Genomic DNA, 26,863 nt, shown 5'->3' on the forward strand with positions numbered 1-26,863 from the left:
TATGGGCTACAACTTAACACAGGGATTTTACAAAATTTTAGTTCAGTTATTAAAGATGATTTTTTTTCAATTGTGATTAAGATTCACAACATTTTTTTTTTGCAATTTTTTATTTATATATTCAAAAATATACAGTTTTTTTGGAAAAAGGCTGTGTTAAATTATGCAGAAGGTACTGTGTAACATTTACTGAAAGTTTGAAACAAATATGTTTGGAAGATCCTTAGAAAACATGTAATTAGTATGAGAAAATAAAAGTTTTGGGAATCGAGCGACAAAGAGTGGATTAACTTTTTAGTGCATTCCAGGTCCATAGGATGGATTATCTTCATCCTCTGCAAACTCCTCCTCCAGCTTCCTCTTGTTCCTCCTCCTGTTTACTCTTGCTTGTATTTCTAGACTCTTTACAGCCCTGTCTGCAGCCCGAAGGCGTTCCTTGTCTAAAGCAAGCATCGCTCATACCATGTTAGAACCTATCTTCATTCCCATATTTCTAAATACCTTGCACCTTACAATGTTGCCATCATTGAAAGTCGCAACAGCATCATACACACCAAAGTGAAGTGTTTCTATTCCAACAAATACAGTCTTGGGGATTCTCGACCATGTAACACTACTTACACTTTCATTGGGGTTTTGAGTTTTTCCGTGAATACACTTTTTCAACAGCGATATATATTGAACCATCACAGGTTAGCCACAACACATACTTTATCTCACATCACTAAAATGTACCCGATGAACACGGACGTTAATAATAACACCATTTGACAGCAGTTTAACAGCGCCACAGTGGGTCACGCCCATGTAGAACAAATTTAAAAAAAAATTAAAAATAGTTGTAGTCTTCGGAATTGAATAAATTATACAGGGTGATTCAAAAAGAATACCACAACTTTAGGAATTTAAAACTCTGCAATGACAAAAGGCAGAGCTAAGCACTATCTGTCGGCGAATTAAGGCAGCTATAAAGTTTCATTTAGTTGAACATTTGTTCGCTTGAGGCGCTGTTGACTAGGCGTCAGCGTCAGTTGATGCTAAGATGGCGACCGCTCAACAGAAAGCTTTTTGTGTTATTGAGTACGGCAAAAGTGAATCAACGAGAATCCGCGGGAAACAACTCAGTATGAACGTGACTCGACTAAGGTGAACGTTTTCTGTGCCATTTCAGCCAATAAAGTTTTTGGTCCCTTTTTCTTCGAAGGTGCTACTGCAACTGGACTACAGTATCTGGAGATGTTAGAGATTTGGCTGTTCCCTCAGCTCGAACAAGCAGCACAACAATTCATATTTCAGCAGGATGGAGCGCCACCACATTGGCACTTACCTGTCCGTAACTACCTGAACGTCAACTACCCGAGGCGATGGATCGGCCGCCAGGCAGCCCGTGACAGAGCACTTCATCACTGGCCTCCAAGAAGCCCTGTTCTTACCCCCTGAGATTTTTTCTTATGGGGGTATGTTAAGGATATGGTGTTTCGGCCACCTCTCCCAGCCACCATTGATGATTTGAAACGAGAAATAACAGAAGCTATCCAAACTGTTACGACTGGTATGCTACAGAGAGTGTGGAACGAGTTGGAGTATCGGGTTGATATTGCTCGAGTGTCTGGAGGGGGCCATATTGAACATCTCTGAACTTGTTTTTGAGTGAAAAAAACTTTTTTAAATACTCTTTGTAATGATATATAACAGAAGGTTATATTATGTTTCTTTCATTAAATATACATTTTTAAAGTTGTGGTATTCTTTTTGAATCACCCTGTATATCTATTAAAAGGTATTAGTCTGCAGATTCAGAAAACGCAAAAAAGTAAAAATTGAACTTTTCATGATTGTGAGCCTTTCCGGAGCCCCTTAAGCGTAAAAGTCAAGAGCTGTCGGCGGCACGAAACTACAACCGCGGGGTGTGTGTCGCAGGTGGCGAGACGGCCGTGGCGAGGATGACGCGCAGCGACTACCAGCCGGTGGTGTCGGAGGGCGCGGAGGCGGCGGCGGCGGCGGCGGCCGGGGGCGGCCCCCGCTGCGACAAGGGCGGCGCCACGTCGGACCCGGCGGGCGCCAGCGCGCTCGGCCAGGTGGGCGGCGCCAGCGCCGTGCAGCAGTTCTTCCGCGGCCGCTGCGTGCTGGTGACGGGCGCCACCGGCTTCATGGGCAAGGTGCTCGTCGAGAAGCTGCTGCGCTGCTGCCCGGCCGTCCACACCGTCTACGCCGTCATCCGCTCAAAGAAGGGCCGCACCGTCGAGCAGCGCATAGACGACATGTTCAAAGACTCGGTGAGCCGCCGCACGGGCGCCAGTCTGCTGCCTACACCCTAACATAGTACTGGCGAGCTTTTTAAAATATCGCGAATCCGATATATCGATATACAGGGTCATCAAAAAGTCAGTACAAATTCGAAAACTTAATACACCACCGAATGATGTAGACCAGGGGCGGGCAAACGTTGCACGCGGCTCATGAGCGCACAGCGCTGCACGTGTGCTGCTCGCGTGCAGGCGTCGACCGGGGCTGTGGCGGCAGCCGGCAGGTTGCGGCAGTGTAGTGCCAGGCTAAGCTGCGGGCGTTGATGCGAAGCGAGCACTATGTAGTGAACGTTGTATTTCAAGAAACGGAGAAGTGGAGATTTGCTATCTTTTAAAAAGTAATGGGAGAATCATTTTTCCTTTGTGCAAAAACGTGAAAATTCGAAATGTTTAATATGTGGCAGTATTCTCGCTGGTCAACGGAACTTTAGTATTGAAGGCCATTATAATAAATTTCACAAGGACGAGTACAATTTATTGTCGGATTCTGAGCGGATGGGGAATTGACAGCTTAAGAAGAGCGATCTGACGATACCAGATGAATCTGTCGTAGTTGGCCGGCCGGGGTGGCCGAGCGGTTCTAGGCACTACAGTCTGGAACCGCGCGACCGCTATGGTCGCAGGTTCGAATCCTGCCTCGGGCATGGATGTGTGTCATGTCCTTAGGTTAGTTAGGTTTAAGCTCAAATAAATGGCTCTGAGCACTATGGGACTTAACATCTGTGGTCACCAGTCCCCTAGAATTTAGAACTACTTAAACCTAACTAACCTAAGGACATCACACACATCCATGCCCGAGGCAGGATTCGAACCTGCGACCGTAGCGGTCGCGCGGTTCCAGACTGTAGTGCCTAGAACCGCGAGACCACCGCGGCCGGCCCATAGGTTTAAGTAGTTCTTAGTCTAGGGGACTGATGACCACAGCAGATAAGTCCATAGTGCTCAGAGCCATTTCAATTTGTCGTAGTTGCTGTTGTCACGAGAGATCTGCGACTTTCTCTCGTCATGTCTCTCATCTAACTGATTTAACATTTTATGGAGCACTGTTTTAAAGTTTTCAGGACGACAACAATAATAGCCCAGCGGTAAGTGCAAGTTATAAGACTGCGCTTAATATAGCGAGAGCTGGAAAACCATTTGCTGAATTAATAAGCCTCGGTTAAGAGCAAACATCAGTGATGAAAATTTACGTAACTGTTTGTGTTTGTCTGTATGTAGAAATTTTGTTCCAGATATTAAACGTATTGTATAATCCACCTGTGATAATTAAATAAAACGTATCGTAGGCAGTAGGTACTCTTTCAAACCATGATTTCTTTCAAGCACTCCTACTAACCTTATTCATTCACTCAATAAAGCAAGCTAGGAAACAAAACGCATTACAAAGGAAGGAGCGGACAGAAGGTATGGTGGGGAGGGGAGATAAGCGGGTGGCCAGCTTGCCCCTGTGTGCACGCGGAACACCTGTTAACTGCACGCGTGCAAGTGCACCGCACACGTGCAGGATTCCTGCCCGCCCCTGATGTAGACAGAGAGGTAAAAATTGACACACATGCTCGGAATGACATGAGGTTTTATTATAACCATCCCATATTGCTAGACGCGTGAAAGATCTCTTGCGCGCCTCGTTCGGTGATGATCGTGTGCTCAGCCGCCACTTTCGTCATGCTTGGCCTCCCAGGTCTCCCCAGACCAGACGACAAAAAGTGAAACCTCGGTTAGGGTTAAATGAATTTTGGCCGAATGGATTTACAGTAATTACTTAAATTTGGAAATGTTATGATTTTAGTTAGTGATTATAGGAAATTAACTGTCGCAGCTCACTACGTGAGCAAAAGTACTTCATTATAATCACTGTCTGTTACTCGTGAAAAACTTACGTAAGAATGATTGGTTTTGTTGCAATGGTAAACAGCACACAATTGGTAATATCGCTCTAGCGTGATTTCAAATGAATACGTCACAGTGAAAAAGATACCTTTCAGTTAGGTAGCAGCTCGTGGAAATCAATTATTAATAATCAAAGAACAATGAATGCTCATCACTAGTAACAGTTATGTAAATGCAAAAACTAGTAATGTCACTCACTGTAATGTTTACTGTCTTTAATTTTCAAAATGGCTCTGAGCACTATGGGACTTAACATCTATGGTCATCAGTCCCCTAGAACTTAGAACTACTTAAACCTAACTAACCTAAGGACATCACACAACACCCAGTCTTCACGAGGCAGAGAAAATCCCTGACTCCGCCGGGAATCGAACCCGGAAAGTCTTTAATTTTACTCAGAATGTAATAGAAATGTTTATTCATTACTGAAGCAAATGGCAATGCAAAACACACACACCTTCTTTACACACGAGCAATAGCACTTGGATTATGTATTATATTTCGCGTATCTCGAGAACGGCCCTAACGATTTGAATGAAATTTTGTATTTAGACTTGTTTTTGCTTTTTGAGTTCACCTACATAGTTCCATTCTTTCGTAAAAAGTCAGTTTTACAGTATATATATCCTATATAGTTCCATTCGTAAAAACCCAATTTTATATTATAAAAACGCTATTTCACATGTTTTTATAACGCCATCTCGCAAAACTTTGTTAGTACGTATTGAATGTAGTAATGTTTTGGTTTTTATCTTTATCTGTATATAGGTGTCTTTCCTTACAGCACGCGATTTTACACAAAATAATTTTTTAAATAAAAACGCGAATTTCGTGTTTCTTGGGAATGGCTTTAACAGTTTGGATAGAATTTTATATTTAGATAAAGATTTTGATTTTTAAGTTTATCTATATTGGTGTGTTTCCTGAAAAAACTTAATTTTACACAATAAGTATTTTTTATCACAATTTCGTAAATCTTTGTTACTATTGGATGTTACAGTAGAGGTGTATCAAAATTTTGTGAGATGGCGGTATAACATTATCCAAATACGAACACGTTGGACTTACTGTACATCCAATAGTAACAATCATCCGAGATATGTTTTAGGTTAGACATGGTTTCCTCTGATCGCTGGTATCTCGGAAATGAAAATTTATATTTATTTAACTGTTTGCTTTCAACTTTATTTGAATAGGGTGATATGAGCCAAACCACGTCTGCCTCACTGCTAGATTTTTTTACTATAAAACAGACGTCTGCAGTTAGATACGTTCAAGCCACACAACCAAACTGGCATACCACGTAATTTTGCACCACCTTTACTGAAATAAAACAATAGATGCAATCAAATGAAACGTGACCTTTCATCAATTAAGGTATTACACGTATAAATCGAGAATCACACTTGTAATGTCGTATGCATGTTTACTCATAAATAAACTATTTCTGGCATATCTTATCTTGACACAGTTCGATTGTAACCCCATTGACAATTTGACATGTCCTGCCATCTGTGAGTAAGATGTAGAACTTTTTGCATTCCGTAAGAATCGTGCCATCGCAGACTAGAATGAATGGTGAAAGAACCGTGAATCGTAGGAATCGAACCGGGAAAAATAATCGTGTTGCCCAACTCTACTCTGCACTGTACACAACCGACGGCACGCTTGCGTGCCCAGAGATAATGCAACTGCCAGTTCACTATACTCTCTGACAATATAGTATCGGCCTAAGCCAGCGTGTTTTCTTACACTAGCTTACAACTAACATTTATTTAACTTTACACTGGGGAAGCATTCCATTTCGTCATACAGACTTTAGCAGACTTATTTACAAACTTTCTATTCGTGCAAAAAATACATAGAAAAGTAAAATTGCAAGGTAAAAATTTGATGGGCTACAGAACTGCTGTGTTACAAGTTATTCTTAAAAGTGGCCGAAGAAGTCAGTGTAAAGGTCGAAGGGAGGCAAGAGGAACCGTGACTAGCAATACAATCCCTCGGTTTGGTAGTTCGTTTAAAACGTGTAGTTTAGGAAGTCGTGAGGCAAGTAGTTGAAGGTGTGACGCGCGGCGTTCGGCAGGTGTTCATGCACCTGCGCGAGGAACAGCGGCGCCGGCTGGTGGCGGTGGCTGGAGACGTGTCGCAGCCCGGGCTGGGCCTGTCCGCCGAGGACCGCGCGCGGCTGTGCCAGGACGTGTCGGTGGTCTTCCACCTGGCCGCCACCGTCAGGTTCGACGAGGCCATGAGGGTCGCCGCCTCCATCAACGTCCGCGGCACCATGGAGGTGCTGCGCCTCTGCCGGGACATGCCCAAACTCAAGGTCAGTCTCAGAGTGCTCCAACTGTATCCACATTTCCTACCTTTCAAAATCTATTCTATATACGTGGGCCGATCCGTATTGATTTACACACTATTTTTCCCATCATTCATGGTGCACCATTTGACTCAGCAGTGTATGTGCAAGTATGTTGTACAAGGGTTGTCCAGAAAGTAATACACCGTATTTTTTTTTTCTTCACCCGAAAACAATGCTACGAATGTGAAACGATACGTATGTATTATTTGAAGTCTGAGTGAGCGCGCGAACTGCTGGTGCGCCAGGCTTGTAAGTTTCTTGCAGCTCCCAGCTCGCCTGCTCACCGTCTTGTTGCCCATCCACCTCTGGACCGCCTTTTTTCCCGCCGTCCCCGGGCTACGTTGCCGTTTGGGATCCGTGTGCAACGTGTACTAGAGTCCCTCGGTGTGGAGTCTGTACAACCCCAAATCCAAGGTTTTAACCGCCTGCCACCCTGGTTACTGAAGAGGCCGAGAGTGATTTTAGATTTATTGCAGTACAAGAGAGATTGCACTCCTGCCACCGTTTCTAATGCAGCATTTTCTGCCATTTTATCTGAGCACCACGACTATGTAGCTGTTTTTACGGATGGGTCGAAACAAGGGGATTCTGTTGGTTGCTCAGTTGTTTTTCCATATCGTGTGCTCAAGGTCCGACTGCCTCAGACTTTTACTGTCTTTGATGCAGAATTGTCTGCGATCTTGCGGGCACTGGAACAGATGAGACTTTCTTCCTCTCCTAAATTTCTTGTCTGTTCAGATTCACTCAGTGCCTTTCACTCATTGCAACGTTTGTATCCGGCAGACAAAATAGTCCAGATCATCCAGGATGCCCTCCTCCGACTACAGCGACAGGGGAAGGTTGTAGCTTTCTGCTGGGTTCCGGGGCATGTCGGCATTGCTGGGAATGAAAGGGCAGATCTCGCAGCCAAGGAGGCGTGTCTCGATCCGCAAGTATGTCAGTGTGCTATCCCCTTGCACGCACTCACCTCGCTGTTGAGCTCACGGGTCATGCGTCGGTGGGAGGATGAGTGGCTGGAAGTGACTGACAATAAGCTCCGTATAGTCAAGCCCACAACGCGTGTGTGGTGTACTTCCTTTCAGCCCCATCGACGGGACGAGGTTCTCCTCACTCGGCTTCGAATAGGCCACAGCCCTATGACGCACGGCTTCCTTCTCCGGCGAGAGGACCCTCCAATGCGTGGTGCTTGTGGCGTCCAGGTCACTGTGCGCCACGTTTTATTGGATTGCGTTTTATTTTCTGACCAGCGGGTCGCGGCTGACTTGCCAGCGGGCCTGCCATCTCTTTTAGGCAACACTCGGACGAATGTGGTTAAAGTTTTAAAGTTCTGTGCCCTGTCAGTATTTAACAAAGATTTTAGGGAGAGGATTTTAATTTACTCACTGTGTGACAAGCTCGCCCATATTTTATGTAAGTGGCCAGCCAATAACAATTTCCTGTGCCATTCTTGTTGCTATGTTTCCCCTTTCCTTAGGTTTTACTTTCTTATGTAGCATATACCTTCTTTTCCTGCTTTCTTTGAGTGTGTGCTTTAGTTTTCTTAGGTCTGTCCACATTCGTTCCTTTTAATGTGTGTCAGGGCGCTGATGACCTCGATGTTGAGCGCCCATAAGCCCCAACACACCACCACCATCCATCACTTTCGACGGATAGCGTAGCTGCATAACAGTTTCAAAATGGCGTCTGTATGTGATACACGCTACAAGCAACGTGCGGCCATTGAATTTCTCACTGCCGAGAAAGAAACTGTGAGGAATATTCACAAACGTTTGTGCAAAGTCCATGGAGCACCTGCTGTCGACAGAAGTACCGGTAGTCGCTGGGCACGGAGGGTGAGGTCATCAGAAGGCGGTTCGGTGGAGCCCCACGATTTGCAGCTGTCGGGGAGACCATCCACGGCTGTCACACCTGACATGTAGCAGCGAACTGATGTCATTCTCGAGGACAGACGCATTACGTGGAAGACATTTCACGGACGATATGGGGGTGATTCATACAGTGAAGCACTACTTCTGCCACCAGGACAAGGACTGTTACCGACTGGGCATACACGCCCTCGTTTCGCGCATGAGGAAGGCTATAGAACGGGATGGAGATTACTTGGAAAAATAGTGGTGTCACCGCCAGACAACACACTTGCTAGGTGGTAGCTTTTAAATCGGCCGCGGTCCGCTAGTATACGACGGACCCGCGTGTCGCCACTGTCAGTGACTGCAGACAGAGCGCCGCCACACGGCAGGTCTAGTGAGACGTACTAGCACTCGCCCCAGTTGTACAGCCGACTTAGCCAGAGATGGATCACTGACAACTACGCTCTCATTTGCCGAGACGATAGTTAGCATAGCCTTCAGCTACGTCATTTGCTACGACCTAGCAAGGCGCCACAGCATTTGATATTGAGATTATAACATGTACCGTCAAGAGCGATGTACACCAATTGTGGATTAAAGTTAAGTATTATATCAACTACGTACTTTATTTGCTACTATTAATTCCCTTAACTGTTCCAGACCTCACGCCAGTCAGCGTGTAATTAAACGCGTGCATTTCGGCCTCCTCTAGCAACACAGTGTTGGCTCTTCTGCCAACACTTCAAAAATAATGTCTGTAGATAAAACACCACTTTTTTGTACGAATAATTCTCATTATGTTCAGTAAACAATGGTTGAAGAAAAAAATGCTGTGCATTACTTTCTGGGCAAGCCTCGTACTCTGATCAATACGTAGGTTCTAGGACAATCACTAAAACAAACTAAGCCATGGATATCTAAGAAAATTAAAATCATTAAGACGTAAATTTACGTAAAGGCCAGCATAAGTCAGGACCCGACATTGCTTGCCTTCTATGAAAAATACTATTATATTTTAAGCGACGTCATGAAAACGTCCAGAAGTGAGCACATCCTGGCAGAAATTAAATAATGCAAAAATTAATAATGTAGATAATAAGATAAAACTGTAAGGGATATTGTCAAACTGGAGACAGGACAGCCAGACAGTCAACAAGGTACAGTAGAAATTAAACTAAACGACAATGCTGTGACTGCCAGTACGCAAGATGCATTTTTAAAACTCAATTTGTAAATGTAGCACCAGAAACAGGGTTTCACTTGAAGAAGCAATAAAATATCTTGAATATGTCATTCCACGGAAGTTGAAGCAACTAGACGTAACAGCGACATATGTCTTTGAAATTAATAGAATTCTAGAAAAGATCTCAAGTTAAACTTCATATGGTATTGATGCAGTGTAACACAGAATTCCAAATAGTTATATATATACAGGGTGAGTCACCTAACGTTACCGCTGGATATATTTCGTAAACCACATCAAATACTGACGAACCGATTCCACAGACCGAACGTGAGGAGAGGGGCTAGTGTAATTGTTTAATAAAAACCATTAAAAATGCACGGAAGTATGTTTTTTAACACAAACTTACGTTTTTTTAAATGGAACCCCGTTAGTTTTGTTAGCACATCTGAACATATAAACAAATACGTAATCAGTGCCGTTTGTTGCATTGTAAAATGTTAATTACATCCGGAGATATTGTAACCTAAAATTGACGCTTGAGTACCACTCCTCCGCTGTTCGATCGTGTGTATCGGAGAGCACCGCATTACGTAGGGATCTAAAGGGAACGGTGATGGACCTTAGGTACAGAAGAGACTGGAACAGTACATTACGTCCACATGCTAACACCTTTTTATTGGTCTTTTTCACTGACGCACATGTACATTACCATGAGGGGTGAGGTACACGTACACACGGGGTTTCCGTTTTCAATTACGGAGTGGAATAGAGTGTGTCCCAACATGTCAGGCCAATAGATGTTCAATCTGGTGGCCATCATGTACCGTGTGTACCGTGATGTGCCTACAACCCCAGAGGATATGAAACAACGTATTGTGGCAGCCTGCGGCGACGTTACACCAGATGTACTGCGGCGTGTACGACATTCAGTACGCCAGAGATTGCAATTGCGTGCAGCAAATTATGGCCACCACATTGAACATCTATTGGCCTGACATGTCGGGACACACTATTTTAACTACAAAACGCAAGGGTACGGACATGTCTGCGTCAACGGTTCGACATCGTCTTCTGCGGGCTGGTGCACTCATGGCGCTGCGTGTGCTTCCATTGACCGGAACCCACCAACGCCGCAGACCGCAATAGCCACTTGAACACCGACACTGTCATACTGAGTGGCAAAATGAAGTGTTTTCAAACGAGTCCTGCTTCAACTTGTCCTACAGTGATGATCGCTTACGTGTCCGATGCCGCCGTAGTAAACGCAATAGGGCAGACTGTACATTATTGAGCAGCACAGCGGACAAACGCCAGATGTGATGGTTTGGGGCGCCATTATTTATAACACGTGATCTCTACTCCTAGACAATCTGATCAGCTACCGCTAAATAAAGGAGGTTTTAAGGCCCGAACCACTGTTGCTCCTGGAGGCCGTTCGACATGCCATACTCTAGCAGGACAACGCTTGGCTGCATGTAGAGAGGAATACGCAAGCCTTCTTCTAAGGACGACGTGTGCCATTTCTTCCCTGGCCTGGCCGTTCGCCTGACATGTTGCCCGTCGAATACGTCGGGGATATGGTTGGTCGGCAACTTGTTCGTTCGTGTCCTCCCGCAACCACACTTGAGGCTTTCTGGACGCGCCTACAAACCGCGTGATAGAGTATTCCCCGGCAGCATATCCAGGTGCTCTTGATTCCACGCCAGGGCTTCTAGCCGCTCTGACTGCAGCAACTGGTGGTGTTATTCCGTATTCAATTGCCACAGAGTGCATGTGCAGGTCTGTAATGCTATTCATTTGTGTAGTGTCATGTCCATGCTATCATCTTAATAGCTCATGCGTCCGAGTTGACAATAATAGACGATGTGATAGATGGCGATCAGCTTGACTTTAGGAAAGATAAAGGCTCCAGACAGGCAGTTCTGACTTTGCGGTTGACAATGGACGCAAGACTAAAGAAAAATCAAGACACGTTCATAGGATTTGTCGGCCTGGAAAAAGCCTACGGCAATGTGAAATGGTGCAGGATGTTCGAAATTCTGAAAAAAAATAGTGATTAACTGTAGGGAAAGACAGGTAATACACAATATGTACAACAGTTAAGAGGGAACAATAAGAGTGGAAAGCAACAACGAAGAGCTCAGATTAAAAAGAGCGTAAGACAGGAATGTACTCTTTCACCCCAGTTGTTCGATCTGTACACTGAAGAAGCAATGAGGGAAATGAAAGTAAAATTCAAGAGTGGAATTAAATTCAGCCGGTCGGGGTGGCCGAGCGGTTCTAGGCGCTACAGTCTGGAACCACGCGACAGCTACGTCGCAGGTTTGAATCCTGCCTCGGGCATGGATGTTTGTGGTGTCCTTAGGTTAGATAGGTTTAAGTACTTCTAAGTTCTAGGGGACTGGTGACCTCAGAAGTTAAGTCCCATAGTGCTCAGAGCCATTTGAACCAATTAAATTCAACGTGAAAGGGTATCAATAATACGATTCGCTGATGACATTGCTGTGCTCAGCGAATGTGAAGAAGAATTACAGCATGTGGTGAATGAAGACGCAGAAAATGTTAGATACAGGCTCCCAGGTAGATACTATTTTTCTTTACTTCCGGAAGGCGTTCGATACAGTTCCGCACTGTCGCCTGATAAACAAAGTAAGAGCCTACGGAATATCAGACCAGCTGTGTGGCTGGATTGAAGAGTTTTTAGCAAACAGAACACAGCATGTTGTTATCAATGGAGAGACGTCTACAGACGTTAAAGTAACCTCTGGCGTGCCACAGGGGAGTGTTATGTGACTATTGCTTTTCACAATATATATAAATGAGCTAGTAGATAGTGTCGGAAGTTCCATGTGGCTTTTCGCGGATGATGCTGTAGTATACAGAGAAGTTGCATCATTAGAAAATTGTAGCGAAATGCAGGAAGATCTGCAGCGGATAGGCACTTGCAGACTCTGCAAGAGAGGCGCTCTGCATCGCGGTGTAGCTTGCTCGACAGGTTTCGAGAGGGTGCGTTTCTGGATGAGGTATCGAATATATTGCTTCCCCCTACTTATACCTCCCGAGGAGATCACGAGCGTAAAATTAGAGAGATTAGAGCGCGCACGGAGGCTTTCAGACAGTTGTTCTTCCCGCGAACCATACGCGACTGGAACAGGAAAGAGAGGTAATGACAGTGGCACGTAAAGTGCCCTCCGACAAACACCGATGGGTGGCTTGCGGAGTATAAATGTAGATGTAGATGTAGATGAAATGAATAGTCTAATGAGTAAAGAATATCGATTGAGAGTAATTCGAAGGAAGACCAAAGTAATGAGAAGTAAGAGAACTGAAAACACCGAGAAACATAACATTAAGATTTGTAGGAATCATATGAAGTTAAGGAATTCTGCTACTTATGCAGCAAAATAACCAATAACGGACGGAGCAAGGAGGACATAAAAAGAGACTAGCAAAGGCAAAAAGAGCATTCGAGGTCAAGAGAAGGCTACTAGTATCAAATATATGCCTTAATTTGAGGAAAAAATTTCTGTGAATGTACGTTCGGAGCACAGCATTGTATAGTTGTAAAACAGGGACTATGGGAAAACCAGAATAGAGGGGAATCGAAGCATTTGAGATGTGGCGATACTGAAGGATGTTGGAAATTAGATGGACCTATAAGGTAAGGAATGAGGAGGTTCTCCGCAGATTCGGTGAGGAATGGAATGTACGGAAAACACTGAGAAGAAGAAGGAACACGATGGTAGGACATTTGTTATGACATCAGAAAATGACTTCCATGGTACTAGATGGAGCTGTAGAGAGCAAAAACTATGGGAGGAAGACAGAGATTGGAATTTATCGAGCAAATAGTTGAGGACGTAGGTTGCAAGTGCTACTCAGGGATTGACAGTTCGGCGGGCGCATCAAACCAATCAGAAGATCAACGATTTTAAAAAACGAATTTCATTGTGATCACATATCTTAGTCTTCGTCTTTCACTTTTTTCCAAACAGTAGTGTGTTTAAAAGTGTTTGTCTAGTTCTCTCTGACATTTCCTCGAACAGTTTGCTGTGCTGCCTGATTACCTGCTAGATGTTGGTGTTTTGAGTTGGACGGCGGTGATGTGTGGCAGGTGGTGCTGCACACGTCGACGGCGTACTCGCAGTACGTGCGGCCGCGCGTGCTGGAGCGCTTCTACGAGGCGCCCATCAGCGCCGACAAGCTGCTGGCACTGTGCGAGGCGCTGCCCGAGGGGCAGCAGCACGACCTCCAGCTCGCCAGCAAGTGAGTCTCCCTGGCCGGCGTCCCGGTCTCACGGCTCCCTTAAGGGGCTCCGGAACGCTCTATACTTGCAATGTTGAAATAACGCTTATAAATTACATCTTTCCTCACAAAGTATTTGAAGTAGGAAGTTGAACTTTTTACAGATTATTTATTGGAATATGGGCTACAACTTAACACAGGGATTTTACAAAATTTTAGTTCAGTTATTAAAGATGATTTTTTTTCAATTGTAATGAAAATTCACAACATTTTTTTGCAATTTTTTATTTATATATTCAAAAATATACAGTTTTTTGGAAAAAGGCTGTGTTAAATTATGCAGAAGGTACTGTGTAACATTTACTGAAAGTTTGAAACAAATATGTTTGGAAGATCCTTAGGAAACATGTAATTAGTATGAGAAAATAAAAGTTTTGGGAATCGAGCGACAAAGATTGGATTAACTTTTTAGTGCATTCCAGGTCCATAGGATGGATTATCTTCATCCTCTGCAAACTCCTCCTCCAGCTTCCTCCTCCTGTTTACTCTTGATTGTATTTCTAGACTCTCTACAGCCCTGTCTGCAGCCCGAAGGCGTTCCTTGTCTAAAGCAAGCATCGCTCGTACCATGTTAGAACCTATCCTCTTTATTGTTTATAGTAATAACACATACCTTTGGCTTTCCAACATTTCTCCTTTTCTTAAAAGCCTTCAGAGGATTTCTAATAACTTTACTTTTACTCATTATTATACTTCAACAAAACAGAGACTCAAGAAACAGAATTAATTACGAATATTTTCGAGATAACGACAGAGTAAATAAACATGAAACAATCGACAATCACACCAGCGATATATATTGAACCATCACAGGTTAGCCACAACACATACTTTATCTCACATCACTAAAATGTACCTGATGAACACGGACGTTAATAATAACACCATTTGACAGCAGTTTAACAGCGCCACAGTGGGTCACGCCCATGTAGAACACATTTAAAAAAAAATTTAAAAATAGTTGTAGTCTTCGGAATCGAATAAATTATATATTCAGAAAACGCAAGAAAATAAAAATTGAACTTTTCATGATTTTGAGCCTTTCCGGAGCCCCTTAATACATCAACATCTACAGCGATACACCGCAGTCCACCTTGCAGCGGCGAGGCGGACAGTACCCTGCACCACTACTAGTCATTTCCTTTCCCGTTTCAATCGCATGTAGAGCGAGGGGAAAACCAGCAGTCTATATGTCTCCGTGCGAGCCCCAGTGTCTGGTATCTTCGTGGCTCTTACGGGCAGTGTATATTGGAGCAACAGAATCGTTCTGCAGTCAGCTTCAAATGCCAGTTCTCTAAATTTTCCCAAAAGTGTTTCTCCAATAGAGCATCGTCTTCCCTCCAGGGATCCCCATTTGAGTTCCCAAAGCATCTCCGTAACACGTGTTGTTCATACCTACCGGCAACAAATCTAACAGCCCGCCTCTGAATTGCTTTGATGTCTCCCTTCAATCGGCCGGCCGCGGTGGTCTAGCGGTTCTGGCGCTGCAGTCCGGAACCGCGGGACTGCTACGGTCGCAGTTTCGAATCCTGCCTCGGGCATGGGTGTGTGTGACGTCCTTAGGTTTGTTAGGTTTAAGTAGTTCTAAGTTCTAGGGGACTTATGACCTAAGATGTTGAGTCCCATAGTGCTCAGAGACATTTCAACATTTTTCTCCCTTCAATCCGACCTGATACGGATCCCAAACACTCTAGCAGTATTTCAGAATGAGATTTTCACTCTGCAGCGGAGTGTGCGCTGATATGAAACTTCCTGGCCGATTAAAACTGTGTGCCCGACCGAGACTCGAACTCGGGACATTTGCCTTTCGCGGCACGTCTCCGCAGTATCCTTTCTTTCAGGAGTGCTAGTTCTGCAAGGTTCGCAGGAGAGCTTCTGTAAAGTTTGGAAGGTAGGAGACGAGGTACTGGCAGAAGTAAAGCTGTGAGCACCGGGCGTGAGTCGTGCTTCGGTAGCTCAGATGGTAGAGCAGTTGCCCGCGAAAAGCAAAGGTCCCGAGTTCGAGTCTCGGTCGGGCATACAGTTTTAATCTGCCAGGAAGTTTCACTCTAGCAGTACTCAAGAATATGTTGCATAGCGACTTATATGCGGTCTATTAATTTCAATTTTAACAATTAGCAGCCTCAGTTGCACCGTTTACCTAGAATTTACCTAGGTTTCAGTCGGGATAATCCAACCTTCTTCAGATTAACAGTAACTAGCGTTTGTCCATAGTGGACATCGTCAAGCTAAAACTACAAATCCATAAATCATCGTCAGACTGCAAAACTTATCTGGAACTGTACAGCGCTAGTGGCTGCTGCATCGCGGTCGCGAAGAGGGGCCGAGGCAGTTTCAGATAAGTTTTATACTCTGACGATGATTTATGGATTTGTAGTTTCAGCTTGACGATGTCCACTATGGACAAAAGCTAGTTACTGTTATTCTGAAGAAGGTTGGGTTATACTGACTGAAACCAAGGTAAATTCTAGGTAAACGGTGCACTGAGGCTGTTAACTATTAAAATTAAAATTAATATTTACACAGTTGCTGACAGGGCCGCGAAATGTTGAAAATATTTATATGCGGTCTCCTTTACAGGTGGACCACTTCCCTCCCCTAAATGAACCAACCAAACCGTCGCCAAAGAAATGAGGGTAGGGTTGGGCAGTGGGTTTGCAGGACCCTCTCTCGATACTGTAGAGGCTTCAAATCACCCACTATAGCGGAGAGAGGTGTCCAACATCTGCACATGACACTGGAATGAGAAGTTCCTGACCAATCCACTGCTTCTCCCGAGGCTGCACGCCTGAAACGGAGATTAGCACCTGGCTGTCTTCCCACACTTCTAAGAGGATCAATAGGGGTCAGGTTAATCTTGCACTCATCGCTGAAGAGACCACCTACGCTACGTTATTGTTTTATCTGAAGTGCTTGCAGTACTTTGGAATTCACGCGTGTTTCCTGTCGCTAATTTCGTGGAATTTTTATACATCCACCCTTCCCAATGCTTAACGGTCGTTGTCCGTCAGTACGTGAAGTCTGTCTGGTCTTGGTCTAAGTATTGCTGTTCATTCGCGTTTTCCACTCCACAACGACTTCATCAACAGTCGACTGGGACAGCTCTAGAAGGACTGAAATGTCCCTGATGGATGTGTTACTCAAGTGAAAACCAATGACTGCTCCACGTTTGAAGTCACTAAACTGCCCTGAAGGATCCATTCTTCTGTTCCTACTTCTCTACTAACAACACCACACTTCTCGCCTCCTTTTATACCGGCGAATCCGCCTCTCGTGACGTCTAACGGTGAATTCCTCACCACATAGGGCTATCATCATACTTTTGATCAGTCATTCTGGTGTTATCATACTCCCACCAGTGCCAAGTCTGTAGAAAGGCAAAAAATTACAAAAACTGAATTAGTGACTTAAAGTACACTCCTCAACAAAAGTTTGGAATATCAAAGAGTTTACTACAATGACTTCTTATAGTACAACCACTGAGGTTTGTACAATACCAGATACACATAGTTCCTTCTGAAAACAAGAACGATTGTGGTTAGTTGCAAAAAATCATTACAAAACAAAGTAGGCTAGACGACACCAGGAACGCGGATTCGTTCAGGAAGTCCATCCATTTGCAGGTGGAACTGTAATGTACATCTTGAAAACAAAAACAGTGAAAATCTTTATCTCATGACGATGGTTATCAGTCTTTAGTAGTGAATATGTCCTCCCCGCACGTGGGTGAGTTCAGTTCTGCGAGGTATTCACTGGATGAGACCATCAAGATTAAGGTCCTAAAGATTGTCAAGTGGATTCCGGCGATGTGCGATGGCCACCTTCAACAGGTCCCTTGCATGCTTAATTACATTCACGTCTGGGAACTGTGGTGGTCAGTGCATTCGGTTGATGTTGCATCTTTGAAGATACCGAGACACTGCTAGAGTACGGTGTGGTCTTGCATTGTCATCGACCAGAAAGAAGGTGACGCCGGTTTGACGTCTGTATGGCTTTACAGTCGTTTGTAGGGTCCAGATTGCCGTAGATGGAAATTAGATGGGTACGCCGACCCATCTTTATTGACGTCCAGAGCAGTACAGTTCCACCTGCAAATGGGTGGACTTCCTGAACGTACCGGCGTTCCTGATGTCCTCTAGCGCTTCTTCAATCCGTAACACGTCTAGTGTCGTGACGCAGACCAGTCCTAGTCTCGTCAGCAAACACGACATTACTCCGTTCTGCAATGGTCCAATGTTGACTCAAGCTCATAAAGTAAGGATAATGCTGATACATGGTGAAACAATGCTCTGGTGGGCGGTTTGCGGGTTTAAATCACCTCGGGGTATGACCATGCGGTGCATTTGACCTGCGGTCGTCGCACGGTGGCGCTGGCAGCAGTCCACATACGCAGAGGTGTGTTGGTGCATGTCAGAGTACGGTGCAGCGAGTAAGTGTGCAGACGTTTTCAGACGTGCTAATGATGGCTGTGTATTGAAAATGGCTCAAAGAACACATATTGATGATGTTATGAGGAGTAGAATACTAGGGCGACTGGCCTTGGTCAAACACAGCAGGTCGTAGCACGAGCCCTCCGTGTGCCACAATGTGTGTTCTCAAGATTATGGCAACAATTTCAGCAGACAGGAAACGTGTCCAGGCGCTACAGTACGGGACGCCCACAGTGTATAACACCACAAGAAGACCGATATCTCACCATCAGAGCCCGCAGGCGGCCACGGAGTACTGCAGGTAGTCTTGCTCGGGACCTTATCGCATCTACTGGAACAGTTGTCTCCAGACACACAGTCTACAGACGACTGAACAGACATGGTTTATTCGCCCTGAGACCTACAAAGTGCATTCCACTGACCCCTGGTCGCAGGAGAGCCCATAAAGCCTGCTCTCAAGAACACAGTACATGGTCATTGGAGCAGTGCTCCCAGGTTATCTTCACGGATTAGTCGAGGTATAGTCTGAACAGTACTTCTCGCCGGGTTTTCATGTGGCGTGAATCAGGAACCAGATACCAACCTCTTAATGTCCTTGAAAGGAAACTGTATGGAGGTCGTGGTCTGATAGTGTGGGGTGGGATTATGATTGGTGCACGTACACCCCTGCATGTCTTTGGCAGAGGAACTGTAACGGGTCAGGAGTATCGGGACGTCATTTTGCACCAGTATGTCCGCATTTTCAGGGGTGCAGTGTGTCCCACCTTCCTCCTGATGGATGATAACGCACGACGCCACCGAGCTGCCATCGTGGAGGGGTACCTTGAAACAGAAGATATCAGGGGAATGGAGTGGCCTACCTGTTCTCCAGACCTAAACGCCATCGAGCACGTCTGGGGTGCTCTCGCTCAACGTATCGCTGCACGTCTTCAAATCCCTAGGACACTTCTGGAGCTCCCACAGACATTGGTGCAAGAATGGGAGGCTATACGCCAGCACCTGCTCTACCACCTGATCCAGAGTATGCCAACCCGTTGGGCGGCCTGTGTACATGTGCATGGTGATCATATCCCATATTGATGCCGGTTTACATGCGCAGGAAACAGTGGCGTTTTGTAGCAAATGTGTTTCGAGACAGTTTTCTCAACTTATCACCAATACCGTGGACTTACAGATCTGTGTCGTGTGTGTTCCCTATGTGCCTATGCTATTAGCGTCAGTTTTGTGTAGTGCCACGTTGTGTGGCACCACATTCTGCAATTATCCTTAATTTATGAGCATGAGTGTATATATGTAAGAGCCCAGGTCCTTCGACTGCGTCGGCTCCGTTAGCTCAATGCAAAACTTTTAATTGGTCTTCTGGACTGAAGACCACCCAGATGCAATCTTCTCCGCGCTGTTTGGTGTGAGATACGAATCCCTGTTTCCCGGGAGAAGTCACTTCCAATACTTCTGGCAGCTGATGTTGGCCGCCTAGGAGCCGATAGTTGGAGGAAACTATCCTGAATTGGTGTTGTCATACGCGAACGACCACTGCGAGGTCTGTCAGTCACATTTCCCGCCTCTCTGTACTGTCTCCGCAATTTATACACAACACTTTTAACGACATGTAACGGATCGGCAAGATCTTGTTTTGTATGACCTGCTGAAAGTAAAACCACTAATCTGACTATCAAAGTGTTGTATGCCCCTGCGTTGCATGTTACTGCAGTGCCGAACACAAACTGAATAAAGCTGTTGTTCATAATGAACTACTAGCGGTGTGCCGCAGCGTCAGCGGTATGTTTACATGACTGGGAAACAGCAACAAAGCTTGCCACTAGCAAACAACGTTCAGTATATGGGCTTGTTTGTTTGTTTGGCTCTGAGCACTATGGGACTTAACATCTGAGGTCATCAGTCCCCTAGAACTTAGAACTACTCAAACCTAACTAACCTAAGGACATCACACACATCCATGCCCGAGGCAGGTTTCGAACCTGCGACCGTAGCGGTCGTGCGGTTCCAGACTGTAGTGCCTTTAACCGCTCGGCCACTACGGCCGACCCCAGTATATAGGCTCTAATCGGATAATGCATGAAGTGCATAGGTCAGCGGACTACATTTTGGGATAGTATTACAAACTTTTGTTGAGCAGTGTATTTAGTAAACATCCACTATGCTTTAAGCATTTACCCCAAGAAGTTTTGCTGATTGAACCTTTCCCGATGCGATAGGTGGGACTGTATCAGCTGACCTCGCCGGTCTGTGAAGGCAACCCGCATTACTGTACGGGTACACAGTCTGACTATACCTGTGTTTGCAGGCGTAAGCCGTACAGCACACACATTATTAGTAGTTTTCTTTTTATCAGCTGATTGACATTCTGGTCATGTCCATTAAGCCATCTCAATAGCTCAATAGTAATGTCCATTGTGACAATACAAAAGTAAGGGCAACACAGCACTCAGTCCCCACGTGAAGAAAAATCTCCCACACACTGACCGCGCAGTACGTAGGCGGACATGCATAGTTTACTTAAACCAGACTCTACACGACGAAAGTGGTAAAATAATTAGCAACGAGCTAAGTACAGTTAGAATTTTCAGGAAACCTGGAGAAGAGAGAACACACTTTGTCTGCCATTTATGAAAAGCTAGGAGGAACTATGTGGACTGCAGAACGATTCTACTGCTGCGAACGTTCAGTTCCCGTATTGACCGCAAAGATAAGATAAGAGAAATTAGAGCTCTTACGGAAGCTTTTAAGGGGCTCCGGAACGCCCTATACTTGCAATGTTAAAATAACGCTTATAAATTACATCTTTCCTCACAAAGTATTTGAGATAGGAAGTTGAACTTTTTACAGATTATTTATTGGAATATGGGCTACAACGTAACACAGGGATTTTACAAAATTTTAGTTCAGTTATTAAAGATGATTTTTTTTCAATTGTAATGAAAATTCACAACATTTTTTTGCAATTTTTTATTTATATATTCAAAAATATACTGTTTTTTGGAAAAAGGCTGTGTTAAATTATGCAGAAGGTACTGTGTAACATTTACTGAAAGTTTGAAACAAATATGTTTGGAAGATCCTTAGAAAACACGTAATTCGTATGAGAAAATAAAAGTTTTGGGAATCGAGCGACAAAGATTGGATTAACTTTTTAGTGCATTCCAGATCCATAGGATGGATTATCTTCATCCTCTGCAAACTCCTCCTCCAGCTTCCTCTTGTTTCTCCTCCTGTTTACTCTTGCTTGTATTTCTAGACTCTTTAAGCCCTGTCTGCCTGAAGGCGTTCCTTGTCTAAAGCAAGCATCGCTCGTACCATGTTAGAACCTATCTTCATTCCCATATTTCTAAATACCTTGCACCTTACAATGTTGCCATCATTGAAAGTCGCAACAGCATCATACACACCAAAGTGAAGTGTTTCTATTCCAACAAATACAGTCTTGGGGATTCTCGACCATATAACACTACTTACACTTTCATTGGGGTTTTGAGTTTTTCCGTGAATACACTTTTTCAACAGTTCAGGTGCTGCTAAGTCTCTGAAAATAGGTTTAGCGACAACACATACTTTATCTCACATCACTAAAATGTACCTGATGAACACGGACGTTAATAATAACACCATTTGACAGCAGTTTAACAGCGCCACAGTGGGTCACGCCCATGTAGAACACATTTCAAAAAAAATTTAAAAATAGTTGTAGTCTTCGGAATTGAATAAATTATATATCTATTAAAAGGTAATAGTCTGCAGATACAGAAAACGCAAAAAAGTAAAAATTGAACTTTTCATGATTTTTTAGTCTTTCCGGAGCCCCTTAAACAGTCTTTTTTCCCACGCTCTATTTGCGCGTGGAACGAGAAAGGGAATGACTAGTAGCAGTATGTGGTATCATCCGCCTGCACCGTGGAGTATGCTGGAGGGTTGTTCGGAAAGTAAGGGTCGATCGGCCGCGAAATGGAAACTACAGTGAAAACCCGATGGAGCTTTGTACAGATGTGTTGGGCAGCGTCCCTAGCATGCCTGTCCATCGCGTTACTTCGTTCTTTTCAGTGCTGAGCACCCAGTTAGCACGTAGAGATTCAAGAACAGTAGTGTCTCCCGCCAAGTATGAGTGCCAGATTACATGCAACCCCACATAACGTAACAGTCATGAATTTCCTTCTTCATGACATGCACACTGTAGGTTCAGTGAGGACTTACCTGCAGCGTTTTTGATGGGAAGTGTTTGGTCACATACTGCAGAGCCCCGTCTTAGCTCCATCTGATTTTCATCTCTGCCCAGATAAACCGCTGCCAATGAAGGCAACAATTTGACACAGACAACGAGCTTCATTCCGGAACAGAAAATTGTCGGAAATCACTGGCGGCTGTCTTCTATAACGATGGTATTGGACAGTTGGTACAACGCTACGACAGATGTCGTAGTCTGAGCGGCGACTATGTAGAGAAGTAGCTGGAAGGTGTAGCTAATCGTTGCAAGCAAAACAGTTTTGATTTTCAGTGTGGTTTCCATTTCGCAACCGATCGCTCCTTACTTTCCGAATAGCCCTCGTACGCAGATGTAGATAAACAACAGCACAATATATCTACCAATAGAACCAAATACTGATTTTTCTAATAGCAATTTTAGTCACAGTTTTCATCTTTTAGCTGATATACACTTAATAAAACTAATGTAAATATGTATGAACAAATAAAGATGAACTACCAATAATTAACTCCTCAAGATGAATTTATAGCGCTCTAAATTTTTTCGTAAATTCGCGTTATCGAACTGAAGACGGCTCTTTTTCTTTGCATTATTCTGACAACAGTAACAGAGTCAGGACTTGAATGGACAAAAATTAAATTTAATCTTGATTAAAAATAAACTTTGTCAAAAATAAATTTTGTACCCCAGACAAGAAATGAGCGTAGTATCTTACGTCAATAATATCAGAGAGCTCCAACTGGAATCAGTCAACTCATAAAAATTTCTGGGTGTAATGGTTTCCAGGGAAACGAACTGGAATGATTACATAGGCTCAGTAGTTGGTAAAGTAAGAGACAGTTCATTGGTAGGATAGTTGGAAAAGGCAATGAGTGTGTAAAGCAGAATGTCTACAAAACGCTGGTGCGACCGATCCTCAAATACTGCACATAGCCAAATATGTTTAACAGGGGACATGAAGACATACACAGAAGGACAGTACGAATGGCGACAGCCTTGTTTGGCCCTTGGAAGAGCGTCGCTGAGATGTTGAAATACCTGAAGTTGGGAGACATCAACTTCTCCTACCTAAAGAGTTTCAAGAACAAGCATTGTCAGAAATCTATGAACATTCTACAGCCCCACATACATTGATCCCGTATGTATTTTGAAGTCAAGAGCAGAGACATTTAAACATTCTTCCTGCACTCCAGTCGCTAATAGAACGAGAAAAAGCCCTACCAAGTCGTAAAATGTAAAGCAAGCGCTGTCTTGCACTTCACAATACACTGTGCTTTTCAGAGTATGGGCGTAAATGTACATTAATTTCTTCCAGCTGGTGTTCCCCAATTCATAAACGTTGAAAGTTACAAAAAAATTCCACGTCGTAAAAGTGACATACACTCCTGGAAATGGAAAAAAGAACACATTGACACCAGTGTGTCAGACCCACCATACTTGCTCCGGACACTGCGAGAGGGCTGTACAAGCAATGATCACACGCACGGCACAGCGGACACACCAGGAACCGCGGTGTTGGCCGTCGAATGGCGCTAGCTGCGCAGCATTTGTGCACCGCCGCCGTCAGTGTCAGCCAGTTAGCCGTGGCATACGGAGCTCCATCGCAGTCTTTAACACTGGTAGCATGCCGCGACAGCGTGGACGTGAACCGTATGTGCAGTTGACGGACTTTGAGCGGGGGCGTATAGTGGGCATGCGGGAGGCCGGGTGGACGTACCGCCGAATTGCTCAACACGTGGGGCGTGAGGTCTCCACAGTACATCGATGTTGTCGCCAGTGGTCGGCGGAAGGCGCACGTGCCCGTCGACCTGGGACCGGACCGCAGCGACGCACGGATGCACGCCAAGACCTTAGGATCCTACGCAGTGCCTTAGGGGACCGCACCGCCACTTCCCAGCAAATTAGGGACACTGTTGCTCCTGGGGTATCGGCGAGGACCATTCGCAACCGTCTCCATGAAGCTGGGCTACGGTCCCGCACACCGTTAGGCCGTCTTCCGCTCACGCCACAACATCGTGCAGCCCGCCTCCAGTGGTGTTGCGACAGGCGTGGATGGAGGGACGAATGGAGACGTGTCGTCTTCAGCGATGAGAGTCGCTTCTGCCTTGGTGCCAATGATGGTCGTATGCGTGTTTGGCGCCGTGCAGGTGAGCGCCACAATCAGGACTGCATACGACCGAGGCACACAGGGCCAACACCCGGCATCATGGTGTGGGGAGCGATCTCCTACACTGGCCGTACACCACTGGTGATCGTCGAGGGGACACTGAATAGTGCACGGTACATCCAAACCGTCATCGAACCCATCGTTCTACCATTCCTAGACCGGCAAGGGAACTTGCTGTTCCAACAGGACAATGCACGTCCGCATGTATCCCGTGCCACCCAACGTGCTCTAGAAGGTGTAAGTCAACTACCCTGGCCAGCAAGATCTCCGGATCTGTCCCCCATTGAGCATGTTTGGGACTGGATGAAGCGTCGTCTCACGCGGTCTGCACGTCCAGCACGAACGCTGGTCCAACTGAGGCGCCAGGTGGAAATGGCATGGCAAGCCGTTTCACAGGACTACATCCAGCATCTCTACGATCGTCTCCATGGGAGAATAGCAGCCTGCATTGCTGCGAAAGGTGGATATACACTGTACTAGTGCCGACATTGTGCATGCTCTGTTGCCTGTGTCTATGTGCCTGTGGTTCTGTCAGTGTGATCATGTGATGTATCTGACCCCAGGAATATGTCAATAAAGTTTCCCCTTCCTGGGACAATGAATTCACGGTGTTCTTATTTCAATTTCCAGGAGTGTAGAATGACGTACGTACTCTATAAAACGAAATGTCGTAAAAGAATAAGAAAGAAATATTTTTGATATTTGGAGGATTAAAACTGCAATCCCAGCTCACATCTATGACGAAAAAAACACAATAATTAGATGGTGGCTTTCTTTTCGTATGCCCTTGTTGATACGCTAATGTCGAAGTTATAGTGATCGTAGAGTTTGAGATAAGGAACTAATGGTCGAAGCTGTATAGTTTTCTGTTGATATAAATAACTAAAGTCTTACAGAAAAATCTCAACTCACAGTACTTGTTCACAGTAACGACCCTCACATTGAAATATAATCCAGTACATTTATTTACTGATTCCCAGTCCCTGCACCAATCGTAAAATTTCTGTAGGTCTTCAGACATTTCGCTACAACTTCGTGGCGTTGCCGCTCTGCGATATGCAACACTATCATTCACCAAGACCCTCACACAGATTCCTACATTAAAGTCCGAATCCAAAGATTAGAGATTAGATGAGATATCCTTTTTGTTCCGTAGACCTCCTAGTGAGGAGATCCTCATGGATGTAGACCACCTCATAGAACCAGAATACATAACACGAATTGAAAAAAATAAAAGAAAAGAAAGAGGTATACCAATGTACCTCCCACAGACCCAGAGCTGACTAGTCCTCTTAGACGTGGAATAAGTTAAAAATGCTTGAACATGTTTTACTGTAATGGATAATAAACTAGTTACAAAACATTTTAATGTACAGGACGCGGCGGTGCATATGATACTTCTTATGCTGTTATAGCTACGTATGAAAAACAAAACCATTTTACGACACTTATTTGTATTCATCATATTACTACAATGGGAATGTCCAGAAGTCAGATCCTATGTAACACTCAAGTTATTTGAATTAAAAATACGTGAACCATTAGGTTCTACTAAGACATTTGTCAATGGAGTGGAAGGAGTTATTCACCAATAAGTCCTTTACACTCTTCTTAAACTGAACTCCGTTAGTAATTGAACTTCTCGTGGCAGCTGGCGAATTATTGATAATGATTGCTCGTTAAAAATGGACAAGTTTCTGAGTAAGTGACTTCAAATCTTTATGAAGATTGCTTTTATTTCTACCATTGATTCCATAGTTAGTTTGAAAAAAGAGGTACATTATTTATGAGACTTTTCATTATGGGATAAATATAGTAGGAAGTAGTTGTTAGTATCACCAGGACCTTGCACAAGCCTCTGCAGAATTTTATTGATTTCAGACAAGTAATTCTCATTATACGCTTTTGGAAGCGGAAAAGTTCAGCTTGGTTTGATGAGGTAACCCAAAAAATGATTCCGTGTGACGCTATGAAGTGAAAACGATGGCGCGAGCTTTTATTTTACTTTTTTTCACCTAAGTCGTACAACATTTCCATTGCAAACAGAGATCAGCAGTTCAGTATTATGTTCCTCCCAGTTGAATTTATTATCAGGTTGTAATCTCAAAAACAGGACACCGTCAACGTCTTCTGTTTTCTTGTCGTCATATTTTA

General features: G+C 44.4%; 1 protein-coding gene across 4 annotated transcripts in view; it reads left to right on the top strand.

The window, feature by feature from the left end:
- The window catches only part of LOC126100793 (fatty acyl-CoA reductase wat-like), a 253,262-nt gene that overhangs the window by 181,234 nt on the left and 45,165 nt on the right, over window positions 1-26,863 (top strand). For all 4 annotated transcript variants that reach the window (XM_049911417.1, XM_049911416.1, XM_049911415.1 and 1 more), the window contains 3 exons: window positions 1,921-2,276; window positions 6,280-6,519; window positions 13,706-13,857. In XM_049911417.1, coding sequence (XP_049767374.1) covers window positions 1,944-2,276; window positions 6,280-6,519; window positions 13,706-13,857 — 725 coding nt within the window. In that variant the 5' untranslated portion in view covers window positions 1,921-1,943. The remainder of the gene's footprint in view (window positions 1-1,920; window positions 2,277-6,279; window positions 6,520-13,705; window positions 13,858-26,863) is intronic.

Source organism: Schistocerca cancellata, chromosome 9 (genome assembly GCF_023864275.1).
Source record: "Schistocerca cancellata isolate TAMUIC-IGC-003103 chromosome 9, iqSchCanc2.1, whole genome shotgun sequence".
NCBI classification, from domain to species: domain Eukaryota; kingdom Metazoa; phylum Arthropoda; class Insecta; order Orthoptera; family Acrididae; genus Schistocerca; species Schistocerca cancellata.